The following is a 25,804-nucleotide window of genomic DNA, read 5'->3' as shown; positions in this document are numbered from 1 at the left end:
GATTTCCTTTGTCATCCTTTCTCCCTTGCTGAACTCTAGGATTAAATATGCCGAGCCTTTAGGCTGAATAGGATTTTTGCCAAGGCCTTAAATTCAAATATTCTGGAATGTATCATCAATGATGGGCGTCGGGTAGTGCTTAAGCTTTCCTAACTCTTCGCTGATGCCTTTGTATACACCCCAGGTTCTTAAGTTGACTGTGCTTCCTTCGTCCACCAGCAGCTTCATCACTAGGTCATTGTTGATGATCTCTTCGAACACCAAGGCGTCATTGTGTGGTCCTTGGACATGCGCTCTTTCTTCTGAGCTGAATGTGATGATCCTTGTGGAGCTTGACTCTCCTATTGCCCCTTTCGCCACTTGCATTATTTTATGCCATTGATCTCTTCCTCCTTGGACTTAGGTTTTTCCCACCTATTATGACATTAATGACTCCTACAATTTATTTCCTCTTGGTCTTCTCCTCGATTTTTCGATTTTTTTAGATCCTCGATCCTCATCGTTTCATTGTTGAATCAATCTAGGTAATTGTCACCCGAGTTAATGGGTCTTGGACGGCGTCTGTTTTTTTTGGACGGAAATTCCGTGGGCGATCATTAAATTTAGTTTAGGGGTTTAACGGGTCAAAAGGCGTATATTATTAATGCATGCAAGCCTGAACATATGATTGCCAATGAGGCATGAAAACCATTAATATATTGTTAATGCATGCAAAAGATTACAATGAGATATGACCATTAATAATATACTCCTTTCTTATGAGGTGCTTTATAAATCTCAACCTGAAAACATACTGTAAATAGATTGTGGCTTTCTAAAATCTGAATCATATTCCTTTGTTAACTTATATTGTGATATAATTCATATAAAATAAGTGTTTGTAATTGTATTTGTTTTGTTAATTTATATAGCCTGTATTTTAGCAGACCATTATATTAGCTGAGTGAGTGAATTGTTGTCATTGAAACCTTTTCGTTGATGAGTTTGATAGAGAAAGTATATAAGCAGATGCCCAATTGTATCATTACCTCAACTTCTTATTCACGAATCACGATAGCGACTGTTCACTATTCTCGCCGAGAACCCGAAGAATACTACAACTAACCAATGACAGTCTTTGAAACCAACTCATGCTGCAAAAAAAAATACTAAAATAGACTAAAAAAATAGTACAGAGTAATGTAACATCATTTGTAATGATTCTCCACTACATTTGAACATTCAATTATTTGCAGGAATAAATGTTGTTTTTCCAATTTAAGAATATGTCTTTTGAATTCAATTTATACCTTGCTTAATATGAATTTATAATTCTCAACTTTATTGAAGGTTAACTTTTTATAATTTTATGCAGCGATTGATGAACAACATGTTTGACAGTTTAGCCGGGGTTGTTTGGCTATTAATGTGTGCTTATTATGGTAGAATTAAGCATGCTACGTTCGTGTTTAAAATGATGCAAAACCTGATGTTGTAAATGTGATTCTTGTTTTTCTTTTTGCTATTAATGATTTTTATCTATCTACAAAAATTTACATTTATAACCCGTTAGAAAATATATTTTTTTGCCTTAGTTAAATCTAAAATTGTAGTAATTACAATTCAATAATCTTAAATAATTTTTTTTTTAAAATTAATAATCTTTAATAATTAATAACTGTTATAATTGTAAGTACTGCACACTTGATATGTTAGTTTTTTTCTAAAGAACTTGATATGTTAATTTGCGTAAAATATTGGTAGTATTGTATATTTAAAATCGTACTACCCGAAACATGACGAGGGTATCATACTAGTTTATAATAAACTAAAATTTAGGTGTTTACGAAACTAATTAAAAATTTAAAGCTAGAATAATGAATTGACTAAGAAATTCAAGCGTTTGATTTGTAATTGACATAATAATTTAGTTTCCTCCTCGTAGTTATCGACTGCATACTTCTTTGTATTTTGAACAAATGTTTGGTTGTTACTACATGCAGCATAGTTGGCTCACACGTGCATACTTTTTCGATTGTTTATCCCATGCAACCGTTACGCCACGTCATTTTTACATCAAGTCAATGAGCATTTGCGATAGAGAATCTTTTAATTATTACTTATTTTTTTTATCATTCAATTTTCCACATGGCTAACGCATAATTGGTTTGTTGCACGAATGACATGGCGCAACGGTTGTGTGCAATAATTTTTCTACTTTTTCTGTGTATTTTGAACAAATGTTTACATGCAGCATAATTAGCTCACACGTTACAAAATGCTTACTGTCTATCATACAAACACCCAAAGTGCTTCTGCTATAAATGAGATTGAAGAAGTGCATTCCAAAATTAGTTTTCAATGGGACTTACTTTGCTCTACATATATGCTTTATTATGTGTAACCTTTTTTAATTTCTTTCATTCATTGATTTAAACAAATTTTCACTATTATTAATTTATAAATTTAGTACTATATTCTTTCTAGTATTTTAGATTTATAAATAAAATTTCTGTTGTGTTCAGAGAAAGTAAAAAATAGTATTAATAAGTTTTCAAAATTCAGAGAAAATCAATAAATTTAATAATAATTCTAGAGTTAGTTATACTGTTGTGTCTCTTGATTCTATGTTAAATTAGTAATATCTTTATCTTAATTTTCTTTGCAGTTAATGTTAGTTGGAAGTAATGCTTCTCTGCCTGCTGAAGATTATTGCTGTCCAAATTACCAAAAACTCTCATGCCTCCAAAGTTTGGAAACCTTCAATGGCACAATGGTTAGTACTTCCTCCGTTCTTTTATAATTGTCCTTTTTTATAATTTATTTTAAAAAAATTATCCATTATAAATGTCAGAGATAGCTTATTTTAAAAAAATTATCAATTAAAAATGTCAGTAATAACTTTTATAAATATTTATATTATTATTCTTTATTTGAGTTAGTGGAGTAGAGAGAACACTTATTACTCGGACCTTTATATTTTCGGACTCCATTATACTTTATATATTACCGTATTACCCTTGTTTGTATTTTGTTTTTCATCTCAAACTTTTCGGTTAAAACGGAGAATTAACAGTCCCACTATTGAGGTGAGATAACAAAGTCCTAATCGAGTGACCGCTGTTCGATTTAAATGGACATACCACTGGCTAACTCTTTTTTTTCCTTCAAAACATAACATCTGCATTAGCTCCATCTTTAATTTTTTTATATTTTAATTTAAAATTTTATACACTTTGTTTTCAAAAATTTATACCATTTATTTATAAAAATTGAATCACTGCAATTTAAATTCTTTAAAATAGGATCATAGAGCATTTAATTTCATTAAAAAAAAGATTGTTAAAAAAAGATTATAATTTTTTATAGCTGTATTTATTTTAAAATAAATAAATTAGTCAATAGATAGGATGATAATGCGATTTATTTACTTTCTAGATTTTTTTTAAATTAACAATTAAGTAATTAAATTTAATTAATAATTTTTTATGATAAGGTTCAGTATATTATCTTAAAATATTAAAATTAATTTTACAATAACACTAAATTAATAAAAATTATGAAAATGATTCGTATAATAAAAAATTCCAACATTATTTTCTTAGTTGAATAATTATATTTAAAAAATTACTATGAAACCTAATATTTACCAAAAACAATATAAACTTAATAATATACTATTAAATTTATTAGAAATTTAGTAGTTTTTCTCCTAGTTATTATTTAATATTTTTATAATTTTATAATTTATACAATTTTTTTATATGTATAAAATGTAACTTATATTTCAATTTTGAATATACCATAAAGTAGATGATATAAAATTATTGGCTAATGTCAATTATAGATATAGTCATAAAACTTTTAACAGATATTACATCATTATTGAATAAATAAAATAAACTTTTCAATAAATAAAATAAACTTTTTAATTTAGAGGAAATTACTCAAAATATCTATACACAACACTTTTTATTTAGTGAGGTTTATATTTTTTTTTTATTATATTTTTATCATTTTTCTCTAATAGTTTACATTTTTTTTTCTTTCTATATTTTCCCGTGTTCTATATTTAAAAGTCTAAATAACCATTTTAAAAAAAATATATTTCTTCCTCTATTTACTGACGTCTGCAACTGACACTAATATATATCGGTGCGCGTCAGCAGGCCTGACGCACGCGCGCGTCAGCAGGCCTGACGCACGCGCGCGTCAGCAGGCCTGACGCACGCGCGCGTCAGCAGGCCTGACGCACGCGTGCGCCAGATTTGCTAATGCGTAAACAGTTGCACCTGTTAGTTACATTCCCCTTTTAGGAAATGTTTTTATTTTTTCTAATATTTATATCTATATATATATATATATATATATATATATATATTTGATAATATAAAAAATTCATACGTTATATTTAAATTTTAAAATAAAAATTATAATATTAATTTTAATTTTAAATATATCAAATATTAAAATATAATATTAATTTTAAAATTTTAAAAATATAAAAACACATTATACACAAATGATAAAATTCTAAAAAATATAATTTTATGAACTACTTACCATATACATTTATGATACATCTCCGATAAATATTTGTAAGTCTTCGATCGTTTCGAACTCTTTTTCTTGTTTTTATACATTTTTTTAAGTGTTATTACATATACATATTCGATACATCTTTGAGACATATCGAAAATATTCGATCGTTTCGAACTCTTTTTCTTGTTTTTGTACATTTTTTAAGTGTTATTACATATACATATTCGATACATCTTTGAGACATATCGAAAATATTATTACATGTATTACATATTTTTTATACATATTTGGTACATTTTGGATACATATTTTATACATAATAAATATATTTTTTACTGAATTTATATGCAATAGATATATTTAAATATATTTAATAGATACATCATTAATACTTTATTTATACATGATAAAATTGTTTTTGAATATATTAAATGGATACATCGTTAATACATAATTTATATATGGTATTTACATTTTTACCACATAATTTACATGATATATATAACATAATAAATAAATTATTTGTACAGCAACTCGTATTCGGTATATATCAACAATGGTCCGATAAATAATTTTTACTTTTTTTTAAATTGTATATTTATCTATTTTTATATTTAATATATTTGTAAATTTAAAATTAATTATATTTTTAAAATTATATAACTAATTTTTTAATATATTTTAATTAGTTGTTATAAAAATAAATTATTTTTTATTTTAAAAAATAAACATTGCTGTGGTAGTGCACTGTTTATGACAGTGCATTAGCATGTTCTCCCGTTAGCAGGCCTAACGTGCGCGTCACGTCTGTTGGCGCATGATGATGTCAGTAAAAAAGTGGTGAATGTAATTTTTTTTTTAAATAATACAAATATAAGGACATTCTTCTTTTTGTGAATATTTTGTTACTTTGTCTTTAATTTATTAGGTTTAGTTAGCTATAAATAAGGGAAAGTAACAAAAATATTAAAAAAATAGAACTTGTTATATTTGTACTATTTAAAAACAAAATTACTCTCGCCATTTTTTTGCTGATGTCAGCGTGCGTCAGCAGGCCTGACGCATGCGTCAAACCTGCTGACGCGGGAACAGTGCACCAGTAAAGCGGGTGCACTGTTATGCACCATGCTAGTGCAAGTTTATAAACCGTGCACTAGCATGGCAATGTATACTTTTTTAAATAAAAAATAATTTATTTATGTAACAACTAATTAAAATATATCAGAAAATTATTTATATAAATTTTAAAAATATGATTAATTTAAATTTATAAATGTATTATATTTTAAAATATAAAAATACACTTACAATTTAAAAAATATAAAATTTTATAAATTATTTATCGGAAATATTGTTGATATATACTGAACACGAGTTTGATGTACGAATAAATATTGTTGATATATACCGAACACGAGTTTGATGTACGAATAATTTATTTATCATGTTTAATATTGCATCATAGATGTATTTATTATGTATATTTAATATAATTTTATATATCAATGATGTGTCTATTTAATTTTTTTAAAAAAAATATTTATCATATATAAATTATATATCAGCAAGGTATCTATTAAATACATTTAAAAAATGTGTATATTGTGTACAAATTGAGTAAAATATATATTTATCATGTATAAAATATATCAAATATGTATAATAAATTTTTTGATACATTTCAAAGATGTATATGTAACAAAATTTAAAATAAATATATATATACAAGAAAAAGGGTTCGAACGATCGAATATTTATTTAATAGGTATTAGAGATATATCATATATATACTGGAGATGTATCCGGTAAGTAGTTCATAAAATTATATCTTTTAGATTTTTATTATTTGTGTATATGTGTTTTTATATTTTTAAAGTTAAAATTAATGTTATATTTTTAAATTTAATATATTTGTATTTTTAAAATTAAAATTAATATTACAATTTTCATTTTTAAATTTATATATAATATATAAATTTTTGATATAGTCTAAATAAATATATAAATATATAAATTAAAAAGAAAATAAAAATAATTAAATAGAAATATTTTCTAAAAGGTATAACTACTAGGTGCACCTGTTCACATAATAGGTGCACCAAGTGTATCTCTTCACGCGCTAGCATAGCTGACACGCGCATCATGCCTGCTGACGCACGCTGATATTTGCGTTAGTTGCCGACGTCAGCAAAAAAAAGGAAAATAATTTTTTTTGAAAAAGTAGTTTTTTAGACTTTTGAATATAGGACACGTAAGAAAAAAGTGGTGGGTATAAACTATTAGAGAAAAATAGTAAAAATATAAATGTTACGAATAAAAGGTGTTGTGCAAAAATGGGGACCACGTTTTTGACATTTTGAGTAATTTTCTCTATAAATAAATTACTATTAAATATTATTATTAATATAATATATAAATTTCATCAAGTATCTTTGACTAAGCGACACATTAGAGAAAAAAATTATTTTTAATTTTTATTAAACAAAATCAAAATGTATTGCATATAATAAAAAACATAAACATTAAAGAAGATTTTAAAATAATTCATATTTTTTAATTAATTAAAAACTTATATAAAATTTAATTCAAACTAAATTTAAAAAAATTAATTTATTAAAATTAATTTAAAATTATATTTTATTAAAATAAACTTTAATTATTTCGAAACCCGCCGTCTCCAATACACGCCACCACCGAAACTGACCGCTCAAGGAGGAGCAGGGCAAACCTGCTCCTTCTTGCTTGACAGCGGGTTTCAGTGGAGCGAGTCTTGGAGGCAGCAGGTCTCGATGGCGGCAAGTTTGGATGTCTGTTTGAATTTTACAATTTTTTATTTATTTAATTTATTTAGTAAAAAATTAATTATGTGTTTATTAGTTATTAAATAAAATAAATTAATATTAATATTAATTTTTTTAATTTATATATGAGTTTTAATTATTAATTAATTATTATTTATTTTTATTTGGTTTAATTTTTGGTTTGGTTAAATTTGGTTAGTCGTTTGGGATGTTTTCATGATAGCTATGCTGCAAATTATATAATGGATCAATGTCCTATATTGAAAAAATAAAATTAGATAAATAAAATTATGCCAATATTGTAGAATTAAAATGGTGCTGGCATACATACTTACATAAATGAACGCAAATAAATGACACACAAGAAGGATAATAAAGTGAATACCTAAACTCTTGGAAATATGGAAATTTAGTCGATCAAATTAAAAAATTCTATTATATAATCCTCTACTGCTATTCAACAAATTATTATGGGTAATACTGCAATCCCCAACTGGCCATTGGCATGCAGCTTTCAACTACACTATGGCTTTTCGAATCTGATCATAGACTGGCTTTTCAAATCTGATCAAGTCTTGTGGATTCTTGGACACATGTGAAGATGGATTAATCATGGCAAAGCAATTTCAAACGGTGGATATATAATTGATGCCTTTTGCCTCTCACTGTACATGATTATAAAATACCATTGAAGATAATATTTTCTAATTTTTTTTCATTCCTAGTTCCCCCTTTATGGGTGTATTTACGTCATTAATTTTATAAATTATAATTGCAAATATTTTTTTTGTTTGTGTTTTATTTTTTAGGACATATATTTCTAAAAAGGGACTACCAAGCACTCCTTACTATCCGTCGTCAATTGATGGAACGCTTCTACTATCAGGTAAGATTGAATTAGATTTTTATATTATTGTTTAATTTAAATGACCAGGTACGAGATGGTGTGTTATGTCCTGAATGATCCCAACATTTCAATTACGTATTCTACAAACTCCAGGTAATATTTATATTATTTTAATCGTTACCATAAGTAAGTAATTTTCCTTTTTTAAATATTATCGTTCTATATTGTTACTGTTCATTTGGCAAATTGTTACACATTAGCATTTTATTTTGTTAAACGAACGTGTATTTAGATAGCTCAATAGTAGCCGCGAAGCCCACTTTTAGTTTTTTTGTTTAAGATTGGTTCATCATCTTTATAAGATGGTCTTTTTTCCTATATGTTTATATATTGTTATTTTTAGCAAAAAAAAAAATATATACATAACTTATGCGATGTGGATGGTTTGAATTGGTTCCTCAAAACTACCGTTTTGAAGACATGGATCATTTTGTGTTGATAAGATTGAAGACAACATTGTTTTGATCGGCTATCACACGATAGAACTGGAATTTACTGATCTTGTTGTTTTCAGACTTGATTTGATACGTGTGCTAAGATTTTTGAATTAAGAGCTGCTTATCATTTATCAAAGGTAAAGGGCTGCATCAGTGTAATTTCTTCAATTATATATGTGATCTCTCGCTTTAATTAATGATAAAGATGTATATATATAATATATCGCCAATGTTATGGTTTACGCTAATATAATCATCTAGGGTTATGAGTGTCTACAAATCATTAATTATTATTTATTTAATTAATCAATCAATTTGTAGTTTAAGCATATTGCTAGATTTTTGGTATATAAAATTGATAAAGGAGCCTAATCGTAGGGGTGCGGAAAAAAAACCGGCCGAATTAACTGATTCAGTTCAGCTAAAATTTAGGTTAGGTCGATCAATTTTAATATAAAAAATTGGTTTTTTGAATATATGTTCGGTTTGAATTTTAAATAATCTAAATAATCGAACCGACCGAATTAACTGACCTATTTGGTTGGTTTAGCTCTGATTATTTTTTATTCGGTTGGTGCAGTTTTTGGTTAAAATTTCTTATCCAGTTGGTTTTAGTTATTCGGTCGAACATAAATTTGGCTAAGGAGTTGTCGGTTCGGTTGCGACCGATCCGAATGTTCACCCCTACCTTATCGTGTCTAATTATTTCACTTTAATTCTCTAAGATATTTAATTTTTGTATTTTTACAAATTCTCACATAAACCTCTTAAGTCTTGAAATTACTTATATTTCACAGAATTTCATCCGTAATCCTTAATTCAATTTACGAGTCCTGTCGCAACACACTCATTCGGTTCTGAAATTTTCAGCAGGACTAACCATCTCTTCATGCGAGTTTTTTTCTAACCGTGATTGAAATGTCGGTTCGGCGTGTGCGATCAAGCATCACAACATTGGAAATAATTATTAAAATTATTTTAAACATTGGCCAATCTCAATAAAAAAATAATGTATAATTGACTTTTAAAAAAGAAAAAAAATGAAAGAATGAGTTCTAGAGGTTAGTAATTATCCCTAACAAATAATAGTCTATGTATATGAGGTTTTATTGCGACTTCACATCCCTCGTGATGAGACTCATTTATTATAAGGTTCGGTGAGAACATACTCTCAAACGGCTAGTCGGTAGATCCCATGTGAGGCTTAAAATTCTTGCACATATATACTCTCTAACGGCTAGTCGGTGGATCACAAATTAACGCAAAAATAAAACCAAAACCAGTCAAAAGTGAAATGGAAGCACTGTGGAAAATAGAGGACAAATGGAGGGTAACAACACAAGAAGCATTGCTCGTATTTGTATGCAGTGCACTTGCTGTTATAGGCGTATGCACTCTAACTATACTCAAAAGAAAAACCAACAGAAAAATATTTGTCGAGTCACCTGTGACAGATAATAATAATACGAAGTGGGTGACAGTGAGGAGGATATTGATGGAGTCAATGAGGTGGAGTGACTCTAATAGATGGGAGGAGATAGGCAGTAGTGGCGGTCGGTCTCCGGTCACGGCGCGGCAGAGCCAGAACTCAGTTGCAGAAGTGTGGCAAAGGCCGATATTAATGGGGGAGAAATGTGAGTTGCCTAGGTTTAGTGGACTTATTCTGTATGATCAGACCGGTGGACTGCTTCATCAGTACTCGTCATCTCAGGTCATTCATTTCCTCCACTTTTTAATTTTACATGTTCATTTTATTGATCAGATAGTTTAGCAATTTCGTTTGAAGAATTTTATCGTTGTTTAAACTTTTTCGTTATTTGACATGCATGCATGTTTTTGTTTTGTTGGCGCAAGTAGGAAAATCCAGGTGCTGTTCAAAGTAGAACATTCAAAGATTTGCTGTAACTTCAATTGGCAACTGGAAAGTTGTAGTGATGGTTGTATTATTAATTCAAAGACACTACTGTATATGTTTCATATAAACGCGTACTCCTCCTCTTCCATTTAAAAAATTTCTTTGTTATTTTTATGTTTAAAAAGTTTCGATATACTACCTTTTAGTTTAATTTCTCATTTTTTTTGTTTTAATAATTAAACACATTTACAAGACAAATAATGATATGTAAAATTTCAAGGCACAATTAATAAGGTCAAAATATAAAAAAATATTTATGCATTTTTAATATATGTAAAAAACAATAAAAAAAAATTATAAATAGAACAGAGGGAGTATATATTTAGTGCTCCGTTTCTCTTGTTTCTTTCGCTAAACAACTTCTCAACAAGACCTGATTTTTATTAGAGGTGGGAAAAATAGTGGTATCCCGGCTTTAAACCGAAATTCATCGTTCATTCGCTTTTGTATTTATATTTTTATTTTATTTTCTTTCAACTTTTTAATAAATTTTTCCGTTTTGAAGATATAATTATTTTTAATGTATTTTGGTGATTTTTGTTGCACAATTTTTAATTTAATCAAAATTATTTAGCATTTATTCGGACTTTAAATTCTTATTGAAATTGATGCTCTGAAAACACGGCAAAAATAATTTTTTTGAATATTAAACACTGAAAATTTGTTTCATTTCCCAGCAAGTAGACCAGATATTAGAGTTTTATTATTATTTGTTTAATAATATTAATATCACCATATAGCACAACCTTTCACTTTTTTTTTATTTAAGCACAAATTAAAAAGTGTCTCATCCATTAGCACAATCTTTATAAAATTTTCATTCTATAACCCACTATGCATTTTATGCTTTATTATTTTGTTAAAATGATGTTGTTTGAGACATTTATGTTATATATGCCACATAATGAAAGGTTGTGCTATTAGTTGAGACGTGCTATTAGTTTGTGCTTAAATTAAAAAAAAAACACTAAAGATTGTGCTATATAGTGACAATAATTCTGTTTTTTACTATGACAAACTTGAACTTAAAAACTTCGGAGGTGAAGAATTTGAAAGTGAAACTGTGCCCACGGCCGATAAAATCTAAAAATGGAAAAACCAACACGAATCGGTCGAAACTGAGTAAACTCATATCATTATAAACAATTAATAAGTTAAACTATTTCAAACATTTATCTAACGTTACATATAATCATTGGAACTCTATTCCACAAAATATATCAATAAAAATATCATAAGATCAATATCCAAATATCGTGTCTGTGAGTCCAATTGATCCCTAACTACCTCTCACAACTTTATGAGTCTTAGAAGACATATTTACCATGGGCGCCTTCATTATCATGAGACGTATCTCCAACCAAAATCAAACATAATCATGATAACTCCAAATCACGTACCTTATAAATGATCAATACTAGTGTACACATCTTATTGATGCCCAATAGGTAGTCCGTTTCAATTAATGCATAACAATTTAACAACGGTTTTGAAAATATTTTGCATATAAAACAATTTATAGTATAAAAAAACGAAATGTGAGTTACTTAATAACTGGAAATAATAATATAAACTCATGATACGATGATACAATCCAAATTCTGGTAAAGCTCAACTAGACTTGTTCTGATTTCAACGCTCGATAAGTAGACGGGTCCTAAGTAGCACAGTAACGGAAACGGAAACGGAAACAGAAACGACATAAAATGAACACAGAAAAATTCATTTTTATAAAATGAATGACACGAAACGTGGGAGAAAGGGGTAAATAATAAAAATATAGGGATATTTTTATAATATTAAAAATTATAAAATCATATATATATATATATATATTAAATTCTATTTATACATTTATTTAATAAATTAAATAAAACATAACTAAACCCAACAAAAAATAAGAAGATAAGATTTATCGTAGATAATGTGAATAACAAAAAATTATGGGTGATTGATTAAAAAAATATTTAATGATAAATTTTTTTAAAAAAATTACAATCGTCTAGTTTTTTCTATTTATCCAAACGCCCCATAACATTTTCTTATGAGTTTCCGAGAGTTTTTAAAAGTTTTCGGTTTCCGAAACGGGACGCACAATTTTATTAAAGTTTTTGTGTTTTTTAGGATGGATCTAGGCTAATAATCACCCATGGCACCTGACTTTAAGGGCGACGGGCGCTAAACCCTCTGATGTCTAAAAACGGGCGCTAAACCCCCTGATCTTTGTGGCGGCGCTCACAAAACCCCCTAAGACCCAAAATCGCCGATTTTTGTTTAAAAAGGGTGACGTGGCAGCGATTTTCAAATGTCAGACTGAACAAATTCTGATTTCATGTCAGTCCATGTTAGGTGTCAGGTGACACCTCACCAAAAACCGCGAAATTTCTAAAATACCCTTCAATAATACAATTAAAAAAAATTAAAAATTAAAACAACCCAACCATTCAAACAAACCTAAATAAACTTGACCAAACCACTTTATCCCTACCCTATCCCTACCCTAACCGCCGGTCACCGACCTCCGGCCACCGCCACCGCCGCCCCCCACGGCCGGAATATTTTTTTCCGGCCCTCAGAACAGACCACGGTGGTCTGTTCTTCGATGAAGAACATAGGTGGTGGCCGGAAAAATCTTCCGGCCTTGGGGGCGGCGGCGGTGGCTGGCGGTTAGGGTAGGGGTAAAGCGGTTTGGTCAAGTTTATTTGGGTTTGGTTTGAATGGTTGGGTTGTTTTAAGTTTTAATTTTTTTTAATTGTATTATTGGGGGTATTTTAGAATTTTTGGGGTTTTGGTGAGGTGTCATCTGACACATAACATGGACTGACATGAAGTCAGAATTTGTTCAGTCTGATATTTGAAAATCGCTGCCACGTCACCCTTTTTTAACAAAAATCGACGATTTTGGGTCCCAGGGGGTTTTGTGAGCGCCGCCACAAAAATCAGGGGGCTTAGCGCCCGTGTTTACACATCAGGGGGTCTAGCGCCCGTAGCCCTTAAAGTCAGGTGCCATGGGTGATTATTAGCCACGGATCTAGGACCAAAACGTAAATTAATATACAATTGAAAAGTAATTATCAAGTCTAACTCTATAAAATTATAGACATGATCTTCAAGCATTGATATAACACAATCACACCATACATAACATGTCATGTAGAAAATCGAATACATAATAGTTTCCGAGTTCTAATTATGCTATGAGGTTTAGAATCAATTCCGGAAATTATTATCACTCTAAAACATTCATAAAATAATAAACGAAATTCAAAACCATCAATACCGCATAGGCAGAATTCTCGCAACTCTAGGCTCGAAAATCAACATTCGGGAGATTCATATATCAATCCCGCAATCACATCCAAAACAATTTCCAGCATTTAATTCATTTCTCCAAATTACTTAATAAAACGAATAAATAAATTCTTTACGACAACTGCGAAATTCAAAAAATACGTTTAAAACATTAAAATCATAAAATCAGTTAAAAACTATGTAGCGTAACATTTTATCCTAATTCCAAAACCATCAATTTACACAATTATTCAGTCTCAAAAAATATTCCATAACTTCATTAAGCTCGTTAAATAAATATTTACCAATAATCTCACAACTCAATATCTCAGTTCATGTTGTAAATTCTTTCGATTTTGAAAGTAAATTCTTTCGATATGTAATATGTAGTTCTGTAGATAAAAATTTAGCATACATATGAAATTGCATTGGAAATGATGTAATATTGTCGTTGTGTAGATAAAAATAAAAAAAGGTAAGAATAATAATTCTACCAACTGTATGTGGCAGCATTTGATTGAATCACCTGACTTGAGATGAAATGAATTTATTAATTCAGATATCATGTGCAAAAGGGACCCTACATGCCTGCCATTCCATTCTTATAAAAATGAAATTGGAATCATGCTCTAGTAACATGAAAATTATTCATCAGTACGCTTTGACAACATCAAATATATGATTTGGAACTGAATAAAATAAACTTAAAAATAAGTAATAAATATAATTTTAACTCACAATTCAATGTCATCATTATATTATAATAATCTAGTAAAAAAACAATGATAAAGAATTAATTTAAGCAACAAAACATATTTGTGTCTAATAAATTGCAAGGCTCAAAAATAAGATAATTAATGAAGTATTAGAAAACCGTCCTTCGAGTCATACGGAATCCATCAATTAACTTCACCTTCTAATGTAGTAAAACAATAGGACCGCCTACTAGCGAGCAACTAGTACAGATCTCTAGTTTAAGTTTTCTTGTTGTGTTCAAACACATATTTGACCAAAGACTCCTTGATCGACAGCAACTCCGGGAATTCTTTCTTCAGCTTGGACGCATCCATCTCATTGTTGCTTCGTGGTGCAATGATCACCTTTGCTTGTTCCTCTAATGTGAAGTTTGCCCACTTGAAGTTGGGGTCGATATAACTCTTGTACATCTCCAAAATCTCATTATGGCTCACCACACCGGGGTTTGTGAAGTTCCAAATTCCCCTCAAGTTCCTCTTCGCCATCTCGATTGAAATAGGTAGAAGTTCATCCAACACAGTCATGCTGTTTGGAATGTTAACCACTTTGTTATATCGAGAAATCTTAGTAATGAAATTACGTGGGTTGTTGAGGTCTGATGATATCGGCATTCTCACTCTCAGTGTGCATACATTATCGTATTCCTTTAGAAGCTCTTCCACCTGGTTTATATTTCATAACAACTGCGTCAGTAGTCAATAATAGCATTAAAGAAAATATAAGCGCAACAACTACAGAGGGGTTTTCAAAAACCAAACAAAACCGATAAATGCAGTTCGGTTCAATTCAGTTTACCAATACACATAAATTTTTAAAAAAATTCAGTTTATTTTTGATTCAAACCAAACCAAACTGACAACACTTGTTAAGCTTGGTTTGAAATATTTAAATTATTAAAAATTTGGTTCGGTTAGGTTTTAAAAAATTCAAATTTCAGTTCAGTTCGAACCAAACCAATATCCCTAACTATAGATACTAAAAAAAATATGAATATTACCATGGCCTTGGTCTTTGAGTAGAAAGAACCAATAAAATTGGGCTTGTCATCTTCAGTATATCCAATGCCAGAACCCTCGGGATGAGCAGCATCATACTCGAATATACAGCCCGTGGCAAAATTCATCATCAAGAGATTATGGTCTCTGCAAATGTCGGCTAATGTTAAGGTTCCAGAAACATTAGTGCGAATGGTTTCTGTTTTGTGTGATTCACACCAATCGACATTAGGTCTGCCAGTGACACCAGCAGCATTAAACACATGAGTTGGCTTAACATTCTGAATGTCAGCCAAAAGGGATGATCTATCTTCCAGTCGTCCTTTTCCATATTCGTACGGAATCCCTTGTTTGTCACACAACTGTCCAAGCACGCCACCAATCCATCCAGTCCTGCCGTATATCAAGAACTTAAAAGAAGATTTTCGAGGAGAGCCCACATTGCCAGTTTTAGCAACTGGGATGACCATTCTGTTCTGATTCGTATTGCTTGAAGCATAGGACACGGATTTGCCATCTTCAGACCCATCAAAGTGTCTACCACCGGGCATCATCAACATTCTAGGATGAGGAAGCAAAGCTCCAGTTACATCACCCCACCAATCAGGATTTTTAATGTACCAATCCATAGTCTTCTTCAGCCCCTCCTCCCAAATAGTACGTTCAGACCAGCCTAAGATCTTCAGCTTCTCGTCATCAAGAAAGTACCTCTGGTCATTGAATGGCCTGTTCTCTACAAACTTGATGCTCGTCTCGGTATCCCTTGAAAAAATCTTACAGATATCCTGAGCAACATCAATCACTCTTCTTTCCCTCTTTGTGCCAATGTTGTAAACATGCCCTACCTCCCCCTTGTGAAGGATAACTTCAAAAGCCTCGGCAACGTCCTCACAGTACAAATAACTCCTCACATTGGAACCATCTCCGTGGATTGGGAGAGGCTTTCCTTGCATGGCCAAGAGGATAAACTTGGGAATTAATTTTTCAGGAAACTGATTAGGACCATAGACATTGTTTCCACGGGTTGTGATCACAGGCAACCCGTACGACCTCCCATAAGCCATAACAAGCATTTCTGCACCGGCCTTTGTTGCAGAGTAAGGGTTTGTTGGAAGGAGTTGAGAAGCCTCATGGTTTCCTACAACAGCATCCTCATCCGTTTCCCCATAGACTTCATCTGTACTCACATGAATGAACCGCGTAATCTGGCCAGTGACCTTGCAGGCTTCTAAAAGCACATGGGTACCATAAATATTGTTCTTCGTAAACTCAAAGCTGTTACCAAAGGAGTTATCAACATGAGTCTGGGCAGCAAAGTGCATAATAGTGTCAATAGACTCAGTGATGAGAAGGAAGTTGACAAGGTCAGCGCTACCAATGTCGCCCTTTACAAACTTAAAGTTGGGAGATGATTTAGAGGGTAGGAGGTTTTTCAGATTTGAACAGTAATCAAGCTTGTCAAGGACAACAATCTTGTAGTCAGGGTAGTTACGGATAAGCCGATTGCAAACATGGGAAGCAATAAACCCTGCAGCCCCCGTAATGAGGATGTTCTTCGGCTTATAATTAGCCATGATAATTTCTACAAACAAACAATACAAAGATACATCTCAGATCCACAGGAAAACAACTGGCAGACAGCACAACTATCAGATACATAAGCGGAAAAAGATGTAGATAACAAATAGATCACAATAAAACAATTCAATAACATTATACAATTCTCTCAGTTTATGAGGGGAGTCACTATAGTTTGTTAATAAAAACGCAAAATTTTTGTCTTTCGAAAAGGGAAAATCCGTCTCATTTCGTCTGAAATCTGTCTTATGCCACCAAAATACCAAATTTAGCTAAATCCAACAAAATTGGAGCTTTATTGCTCTTTAACAACAAACCAGCCTACCCAAAATTCTCATTAATCAAAATTGCTACTTTTTTATTTCCGGATTTCAGTAGTTACCATATATATGAATTACACTCAATAACATCACAGATCAACACAGATCCAAAACAAAATATATAAAGCAGATCCGGGAAAATTAACAACACATTCCTAGTTCTACATTCATAGTAAAATGATCCAGATTTAAATCAAATATATGCAAACCCAAATCAAAAAACCATAGCATATAAATAAAAACTAAAACTTTTAGCGACAGATCTAACAAAAAAACAAGAAATACACAGATCACAAAGCAGATTAAACAGTGCAAGATCCGAACCAGATACGATTTAAACAAAATGGAAATGACTTACAAATCCAATTCAGGTGGAGACGAAGCAAACCCAGAAAGAGATTTCAAAATTGGAGTTCAAAGCGAAGAGATTTAATGGAGAAGTGTGAGGAGGAAGAGGAGGGAGTGAATGTGTTATATATAGTTATAGTGTGAATGTTTTTTTATGTCTATAATATTGTGATTTTCTGTCAAATAATGTTGCGAATGTTATGCACAACCGTAAATTTCCACCCAATGACTATAATACTCCCCATTGTTTTCACTATTTACGTTTGTTTCCTTTTGGAGTTTTTCTAACAACCGGACCGGACAGGCCGGTCGAACTGGTTGAACCGAGAATCCGCCAGTTGTCCGCTTTGAAACTGCAAAAAATTGGATCTTTTGATCGAACTGGGTTGGATCAAATTGGACCCAATTGAACTGGTAAAAAAACGGATGTTGAACCTATGGATCGAAGATTGAACCGGTCAAAAACCGGTGAAATAGAATTTATTTGAAATTTATTCAACTAATTAAACCGGAAATTGATGGCCTCGCCGGTTTAACCACCAGTTTAGATTTTAAAACACTGATTTTTTTATTATTAAATTTTTTTGACAATATTTTTATTGTTTGTAAATGTTATTTGTAATGGTAAAGAAGGAGTAGGTTTGATGAGCAATGGTATGAAAAAAAAAAGAGTAGGTGTGATTTGTGGTTGGGAGGCAGTGCTCCCAAACCCAGGGGTGTAACCAACTACAGAAGCTTAGTACATAATAATGAATATTCACTAAAGAAAAATAAAAAGTGCAACTTAATCAAAAATAAATAAAGAATTATAAATAAAATATTTAATAAATAACAATTTTTACATTCTTCGATCTATGTAGCTTTTTAAATTTGCAATTTAGTAATTCATCTGCTCCTCCTAGGTTTTATTTTAACCCACAAATAAACTATTTGATTTTCGAATTACAGCAATTGAGAAAACAATTAAAAAAAAAAATTTGAATTAAAAATCAGATCTACACTCCCCAAAATATCCATAAACTAATGATAAAATTCACAAAAGAAAAAATAATAATCACAAAAAAGTATAAAAAAACTATTAAGGAAACAAAACAGATTTTAATATATAATCGCAAAAAAGATTGTTAAAGCAACATAATTTTGCAACATGCAATTTGAACTATCACGAAAAGAACTTGAACGAACCAAAAAACACAATAAAATTCGATCTAATAAGAATTGGTAGCAGCACCCGCCCAAATCGATTAGATTAACCAAACAAAAAGATTACACTTATTTCACAAAAGCAAATATTAAAAAACAAAAAAACGAACAATTTCTCGTATAAATATATACTTGTTGGATAGAGATTGGGTGACTTTTTGACCATAGAGCAAAGGTTACCTCCTCTCATCTAAAAAAACCAAGTGGTGGGAGGGTTTTGGAGAAAGGAGTTTGAAATTGTAGAAGAAGCGCAAGCTTCTTTTTCTATAGAAGTATACATTATAAGTGGTGTAAGCGAATTAAAGCAAACTTAAATACTGAATCAAAGAAGAATGTGGTCGACAGACGATCAATACAATGATCGACATTGGCCAAATTAAAATTTTAATAGAAAAAAAAAACAAGTAGAGATTTTTGAAATCACTTTGCTTAGGTTGTCATTAAAAATAGTGTAGGTTGCAAACCATACTGATTTCTTAGACTTATTGAAACTTAATGACCTGGAATGGATGAGGAGCCATCTAACCACGCTAAAACTGTCTTTTATATCAACATAGAATATTTCACTCACTTGCGGATGCATGAGATGCCGTGTATAATTTAAAGATTATAGGTATGGAATATGATTCAACTAACATGGATTTTCCATTATTAATATTAATTTGTAAAATATCCTTAAATTATATAGCATCTTGTTATATAAGCAATATTATATCAAAATCTCTAATTAAATACAATCTATATACTTGCCAAATTTTTATTTTTCATACCCTTATACCAAAAATGTTACCTTTGCGGTCCATGTATTTTTTTTTTGGCATTTTTGTTCATCCATTCCACGCAAAAAGATATGAAAAATAGAATTTGATAAGTATATCGACTGGAAAGATAAATTTTTCAGGGTAGAGATTTTCTAAATTTTGGGATGGTTTTTACCATTTCTAACACATAATCAAAAAAAATTATTCAATTTATATGCATAAACTCTAAATTGAAAGTATAAGAGAAATTGATTTTAGTAATTAGCATCTTGAATGGTTAAATTCACATCTATTTATTTTTCTAAATTCTATGATTAATAAATCAAGAATTTACTTATATAATTATTAATCTTTAGTATGCATTATAAAGTATATTTAAAACATCGAAATAGTGCTCACATGCTCATTACATCAATTAATTTTCAGTCAAACTTAAAAAATATCAATTAATTTTCTAACAAGAAAATTATCAATTAATTTTCTAACAAAAAAATTATCAATTAATTTTGTTTTAGACTCTAGCAAACCCATGAAATCGCGATTATGCTTAGAAACCAAATTACGAATAAATCCTTGCTTTTCCGAGATAAAATACCACCTCTATAGTCCCAAAAAAATAAAAGAAAGAGGATAAGACATAGAAACGACAAGAACCTCGAGAAAAAAGAACTCAAACCTGGTGACGCTTCCTACTCACCGCCAAATTGTTAGCTAATTATTTAAAAGTCATTGATCTCGTTTCTCTATTAAATATACCAAGGTCATTGTCCAATTTGCCAAAAAAAAAATCGCTTCCTCTTCTGGAGTAGTAAAAACATTACCCATTCTTACTGTGACATTGACACAGATTCATGTTTGCAATGTTTGAATAAGATATTTCCTCCTATGAATGTTTCTGAGTATTAGAACATGAAACAATATCTCCCAAAAATATTCAGCACTTTTGTAGTTCTTGGAAATGTCCTCACTTCACCCTGCTCATTACTAATAGACAACTCAACCTCCTTTTCAAACTGAACTGAAACACCTTTTTCAGTTCCCGCAACAAACGTTTCCAGACCGTCCTCTGAACGTGCTGGAAACAACTGGAGTTGAACTCTGATCAGTCATTCCCTCCACAACAGCGGCTGCTACATTTTGTAAGTCCTCCAATAAATTTCTAGTTGGGAATGGATCGTAATTTGTCGTCTTATTATTCGCAGCATCTTGTGAATGATCGGTGTGCAGTTTGCATGTCCTCAACCCATATAGAACCGTACGTCTCCTTTGCATGGCCATGCATGGGAAAGTTAGCATCATGATCACTTATATGTTGATTAATACCAATATCACCGGTGCTTGCCCTTCAGGAAAAATTGGAGGATCACGAGTGGACTACTTAAATACCAACCTTCTAGACATAATTTGAGTATATAAAATTAATCGCATAATACTACTTGTTAAATTTTGGATTAACAAGACATCATTAACATAAATTCTAAAAATCTTTAAAAATAAATAATTTTATAATACAATAAATAAATATTGATAGAAAACTTCTTCAAAAACTAATTTCTCTCCCTTAACCCTAATTTCTTAATCACACGCTTTTAGATGGAATTAGAGTTGTGTTTGTTTTTTAAATAGAGAGGCTTTCCATATTATATATAGACATTTTAATTCAATCGGGTACATCCATCACATAACTTAATCAACGGATAAGATAGATCCATATTATATTAATTTTTATTAATTTAATTAGATCATAACTATGTGTCAAATTAATAAATTAAATGCATGACACTTAATGCAATGTATATTGACACCTTGATGAATACTTTGTCAAATGAAGCCATAATGCAGGGGTGAAGCTAGGATTTATTTTTGGAGGAGAAAGAAAAGAAAAAATTAGATAGTTGGAGGGGCATGAAAGTATAACAAAATATTTAAAGGGTCAAAAAAGCTAAACAAAACAAAAACAAATTAAGAATTATAATTTTTCTAATGCACAAGGGGCGTTATGGGTTTATATATTCTCTCCCTTTTTAACAACTTATCAAACTTGTGGATTCTCCCATCCTTTGTTAAAACAATGAAGGCTTAAAATAGAGCACATAAAATATTACCAAATAAGAGAGAAATACATTTAACCATAAAAGATTGTCGAGTTATTGTCGTAAAATATAAGCACCTAAGATTATTTAAGGCATTAGCTCATAAAAATCTTAAAGACATGAAAATAATTATGATATGAAATGGTATGCAAGTTATCAATCTCTATCATCACTTCCATCTTGCTCAAAGTTTATGTTTGTCTTTATTCGATCCACATCATCTTGCAGGTGCTTAAGATTACTCTCCATATTTCCCATATTTCTTTTCATTAAAGACATCATATTCTTCAAGAAAGTAATCATAGATGCAATGGATATGTGAAGCTCGGTGGATGATAATGTGGATCTAATTTTGTAAGATTGCAAAAGATTATGTGCTTTTTTTTACTTGTATTTCTTTTTCTTTGTTAGACGTAAGTTTAATTGGTTGGCTCATAAAGTAGCCAAGAAAGTCCTTAAAGATAGCGCCTTTTGTAGTAATCCGCTAGCACAAATGGTGTGGCTGGACTCGAGACTTTCGTAAGTCGTTTAATCCTTATCAATGAAATCTCATCAGATTTTTCGGCAAAAAAAAGTGTCTCCATATATCCATTTTCGAAGTTTGTCGTGGGGCTTATCCACTTTTCATTTCCATTGATGTTTGTAGCCTCTCCCAAGTTTTCTTATAGTGTTCCTTTTCAAAGGTCCTACTAGATTTTTAATGAGTTGTCCCCTCCTCTTCGCAACTAATTTTCTTTATCTCTTGAAAAAACTTTTTCATTCTCATAAATAGTCTCAAATTTACTTTTTGATAAATAATCAAGGTTCAATTGAGAGCCTTGGTTTTCTTGACAAGAGTGGTGACAAAGGATGAAATTGTAATTACACCACCTATATTGTCAATATCATAAAGGTGATGGATGAAGTAGAGAAAAATATGATAATGTATGCCAAATAAAGTATATTTTTCAAAGAAGATATTGCTTTGGGAGAATAAGTTGATGCATAAAACTTGAGAGTTTGTAAAACACAATACAATTACTGTGTAGGGTATATATTGACATCCAAAAACATATTTCGGGATAATCAGAGTCGTTTTACTTGCATTTAACAAGTCTTAGCATTACATTTAGTAAGTTCTCTAATTGTCCATGATAGCTCAAATGATATAACCGCTAAATAACAAACTGCTATAACTGCAACCATAATCGAAATATGTGTAATCGAATTGTAACATAACCGAAACAATTATTTGATTTGGTCGGGTTTAATTAATAATAAATAATGGAATATATGTAAATGGAAATAATTTTTGATTAGCTTTTATATTTGGCAAGTGTATATTTAATGGCCATAATCTCATCATAGGATATGCTAATTCATAGCCTATCAATGTGATTGTAATTTGTATATATTCTCAGCCGTATTCAATAATAATCAAGGCAATGATCTTCCTTCATGGTATCAGAGCTTAGGGCACAATTATTCCTTTCTTCTTCCACCGCGCCCTAGCTTTTTTTGCAGCCTCTAATCTTATATTTTCTCTTTCTGTAAGCAACCATGGCTAACTCAAAATCCTCTTTTCACCTGCTCTTGTTGTCTCCAACATCAAAAATCATATCTCTATCACTCTTTAGATGGAAAACGTGCAATATGTGACATGGGCGGAACTCTTTAAAATTCACGCTCGATCTTACCGGGTCATCAACCATATCATACCACCAGAACCAGGCAAAGAAACAATACATGTCACCGATGACGAAAGGAACTATGGTCGACTCTTGATTCCACGGTTCTTCAATGGATCTATGCCACCATTTCGACTGACCTCTTACATACAATTCTTGAACCAGACTCCACGGCAATGGAAGCTTGAAATAGATTGCATGATAAATTCCAAGACAACAAAAATTCTCATGCTGTAACTCTTGAGCATGAGTTCTCTCACACAAGCATGGAGGATTTTCCAAATGCCTCCTCATATTCTCAACGACTTAAAGTTTTATCGGACCAACTCAAAAATGTTGGAGCACTAGTCTCGAACGATAGTCTTGTTCTTCAAAGTGGCAGGCCTAATATAAGCTTATTCCGGAGTTGGAACGCTCATTCGTCAAAGCAATCCTCTTCCTAAGTTTTACCAAGCTCGGTCCATGCTCACTCTCGAAGAGGCAGGTCTCTCAAAACGTACTGCTAATGGGTCCAGTGCCGCCATGGTCGTTAGAGAGACTGAGGACACTTCCGCCTTGGTCGCTACTTCTTCTCAGAATCATTACAACAATGGTGGAAAAAGAAACTCAGACTGCAATAGTAATAATGGCAAGCATCGCGGTGGTGGCTGTATCGGTGGTCGCAGTAATGGAAATGGCAACTGAAATGGTGGCAGGCCGCAGCAATATGGACAACAACTCTCTCCAAATCAGTGGACAAGTGCCCAATGGCCTTGGCAGTGGATGTCGTGGGCTATTCCTCCTTGTCCCTTTCCAACCTCTTCTTGGACCAGACCTTATGTTCCACAACGCCTACCACAAGCTGGAATTCTAGGACTCAGACCTCAACAAGCTTTCTCGACAATAGCCCCCCATCTACAACAGACATTGAGCAAGCAATGTACACTCTTGGCCTTAATCCTCCAGATAGAAATTGGTATATGGACACCGGTGCGACCTCTAACATGACACCCGATCAAGGTAAACTCCCGTCTTATTTTAATTTGAGCAGTAATCGTGGTATACTTGTCAGAAACAGTCATTCTATTCCAATTCGTGGTTATGGTCACACCCTCTTGTCTCCCCCGCACTTGCCATTATCTTTGAAAAATGTCCTCCATGCTCATGACCTTGTTAGGAATTTAGTTTCAGTTATAAGTTTACAACTGATAACTCTGTTTTTGTTGAATTTGATCCCTTTGGATTTTATTATGTGAAGAATTTACAGACAGGGACACGTCTCATGAGATGCGATAGTCGGGGCGAACTCTATCCCTTCACCACCACAACAAATCCAACTTCTTCACCGACAACTTTTACTGCTTTAACGCAATCTCTATGGCATGCACGCCTAGGTCATCCGGGCACACCGGTTTTTGACTCCCTTAGGCTAAATAAATTTATAGAGTGTAATCGAACTCGTAGTTCTAATGTTTGCACTCTTGTCCGCTTGGAAAACATGTTAAAATACCTTTTGTTGCTTCTAATTCTTATACTTCTATGCAATTTGATATTATCCATAGTGATCTTTGGACATCTCATGTTTTGAGCTCTTCGGAGCATCGCTATTATATGTTTTTGTTGAATGATTATACCAACTTTCTATGGACTTTTCCTTTGGCTACAAAGACTCAAGTTTTTCAAACCTACCTTACTTTTCGTGCTTTCATTCACACTCAATTTGAACAAAATATTAAGAACATTCAATGTGATAATGGGAGAGAATTTGATAATGGGTCTTTTTGGGATTTTTGTAAAGCTAATGGACTATCTTTTCATCTCTCTTGTCCTCACACCTCTCCACAAAATGGAAAAGCTGAGCGTAAAATCCGCACCATTAACAATATTGTCCATACTTTACTAGCCCATGCATCATTGCCCCCTTCCTTTTGGCATCACGCATTACAAGGCAACATGCCTTCTTAATATTCTTCCAAGTAAACAGTTAGCCTATCAATCCCCTCTCAAACTTCTTTATCAAAAAGACACATCTTACTCTCATCTTAGGGTGTTTGGTTGTTTATGCTTTTCACTTTTCCCTTCCACCACCATAAATAAACTTCAAGCCCGCTCTACTCCGTGTGTCTTCTTTGGGTTTCTATCTAATCATCATGGTTATATATGTTTTGATTTATCCTCTAATAAAATCATCATTAGCCGCATGTAATTTTTGATGAGACACATTTTCCCTTT

The 25,804-nt window shown here is 31.5% G+C and overlaps 2 protein-coding genes across 3 annotated transcripts; one reads left to right on the top strand and one right to left on the bottom strand.

Annotated features, from left to right (window-relative positions):
• Positions 1–9,880: 9,880 nt before the first annotated feature.
• LOC126669813 (uncharacterized) lies at positions 9,881–10,716 on the top strand. 2 transcript variants are annotated; one of them, XM_050363375.2, is made up of 2 exons: positions 9,881–10,377; positions 10,521–10,716. In XM_050363375.2, the coding sequence occupies exons 1-2, from the start codon at positions 9,961–9,963 to the stop codon at positions 10,521–10,523; spliced, it is 420 nt and encodes a 139-aa protein (XP_050219332.1). In that variant the 5' UTR covers positions 9,881–9,960; the 3' UTR covers positions 10,524–10,716. The 2 variants fall into 2 exon arrangements, with proteins under 2 accessions (XP_050219332.1, XP_050219331.1); XM_050363374.2 differs by having other exon boundaries at positions 9,882–10,377; positions 10,524–10,716.
• Positions 10,717–14,571: 3,855 nt separating this feature from the next.
• On the bottom strand, positions 14,572–18,034 carry LOC126667837 (trifunctional UDP-glucose 4,6-dehydratase/UDP-4-keto-6-deoxy-D-glucose 3,5-epimerase/UDP-4-keto-L-rhamnose-reductase RHM1). The gene is made up of 3 exons (XM_050360927.1): positions 17,880–18,034; positions 15,626–17,205; positions 14,572–15,290 (listed from the first exon to the last, which is right to left on the bottom strand). Exons 2-3 carry the CDS (start codon positions 17,195–17,197, stop codon positions 14,847–14,849), a joined length of 2,016 nt encoding a protein of 671 aa, XP_050216884.1. The 5' UTR covers positions 17,198–17,205; positions 17,880–18,034; the 3' UTR covers positions 14,572–14,846.
• Positions 18,035–25,804: the final 7,770 nt, after the last annotated feature.

The sequence above is a fragment of the Mercurialis annua genome, linkage group LG2 (genome assembly GCF_937616625.2).
Source record: "Mercurialis annua linkage group LG2, ddMerAnnu1.2, whole genome shotgun sequence".
Lineage (NCBI taxonomy): Eukaryota > Viridiplantae > Streptophyta > Magnoliopsida > Malpighiales > Euphorbiaceae > Mercurialis > Mercurialis annua.
Note: the sequence above shows the minus strand (reverse complement) of the source record. Positions and strands in the feature narration are given on the sequence as shown.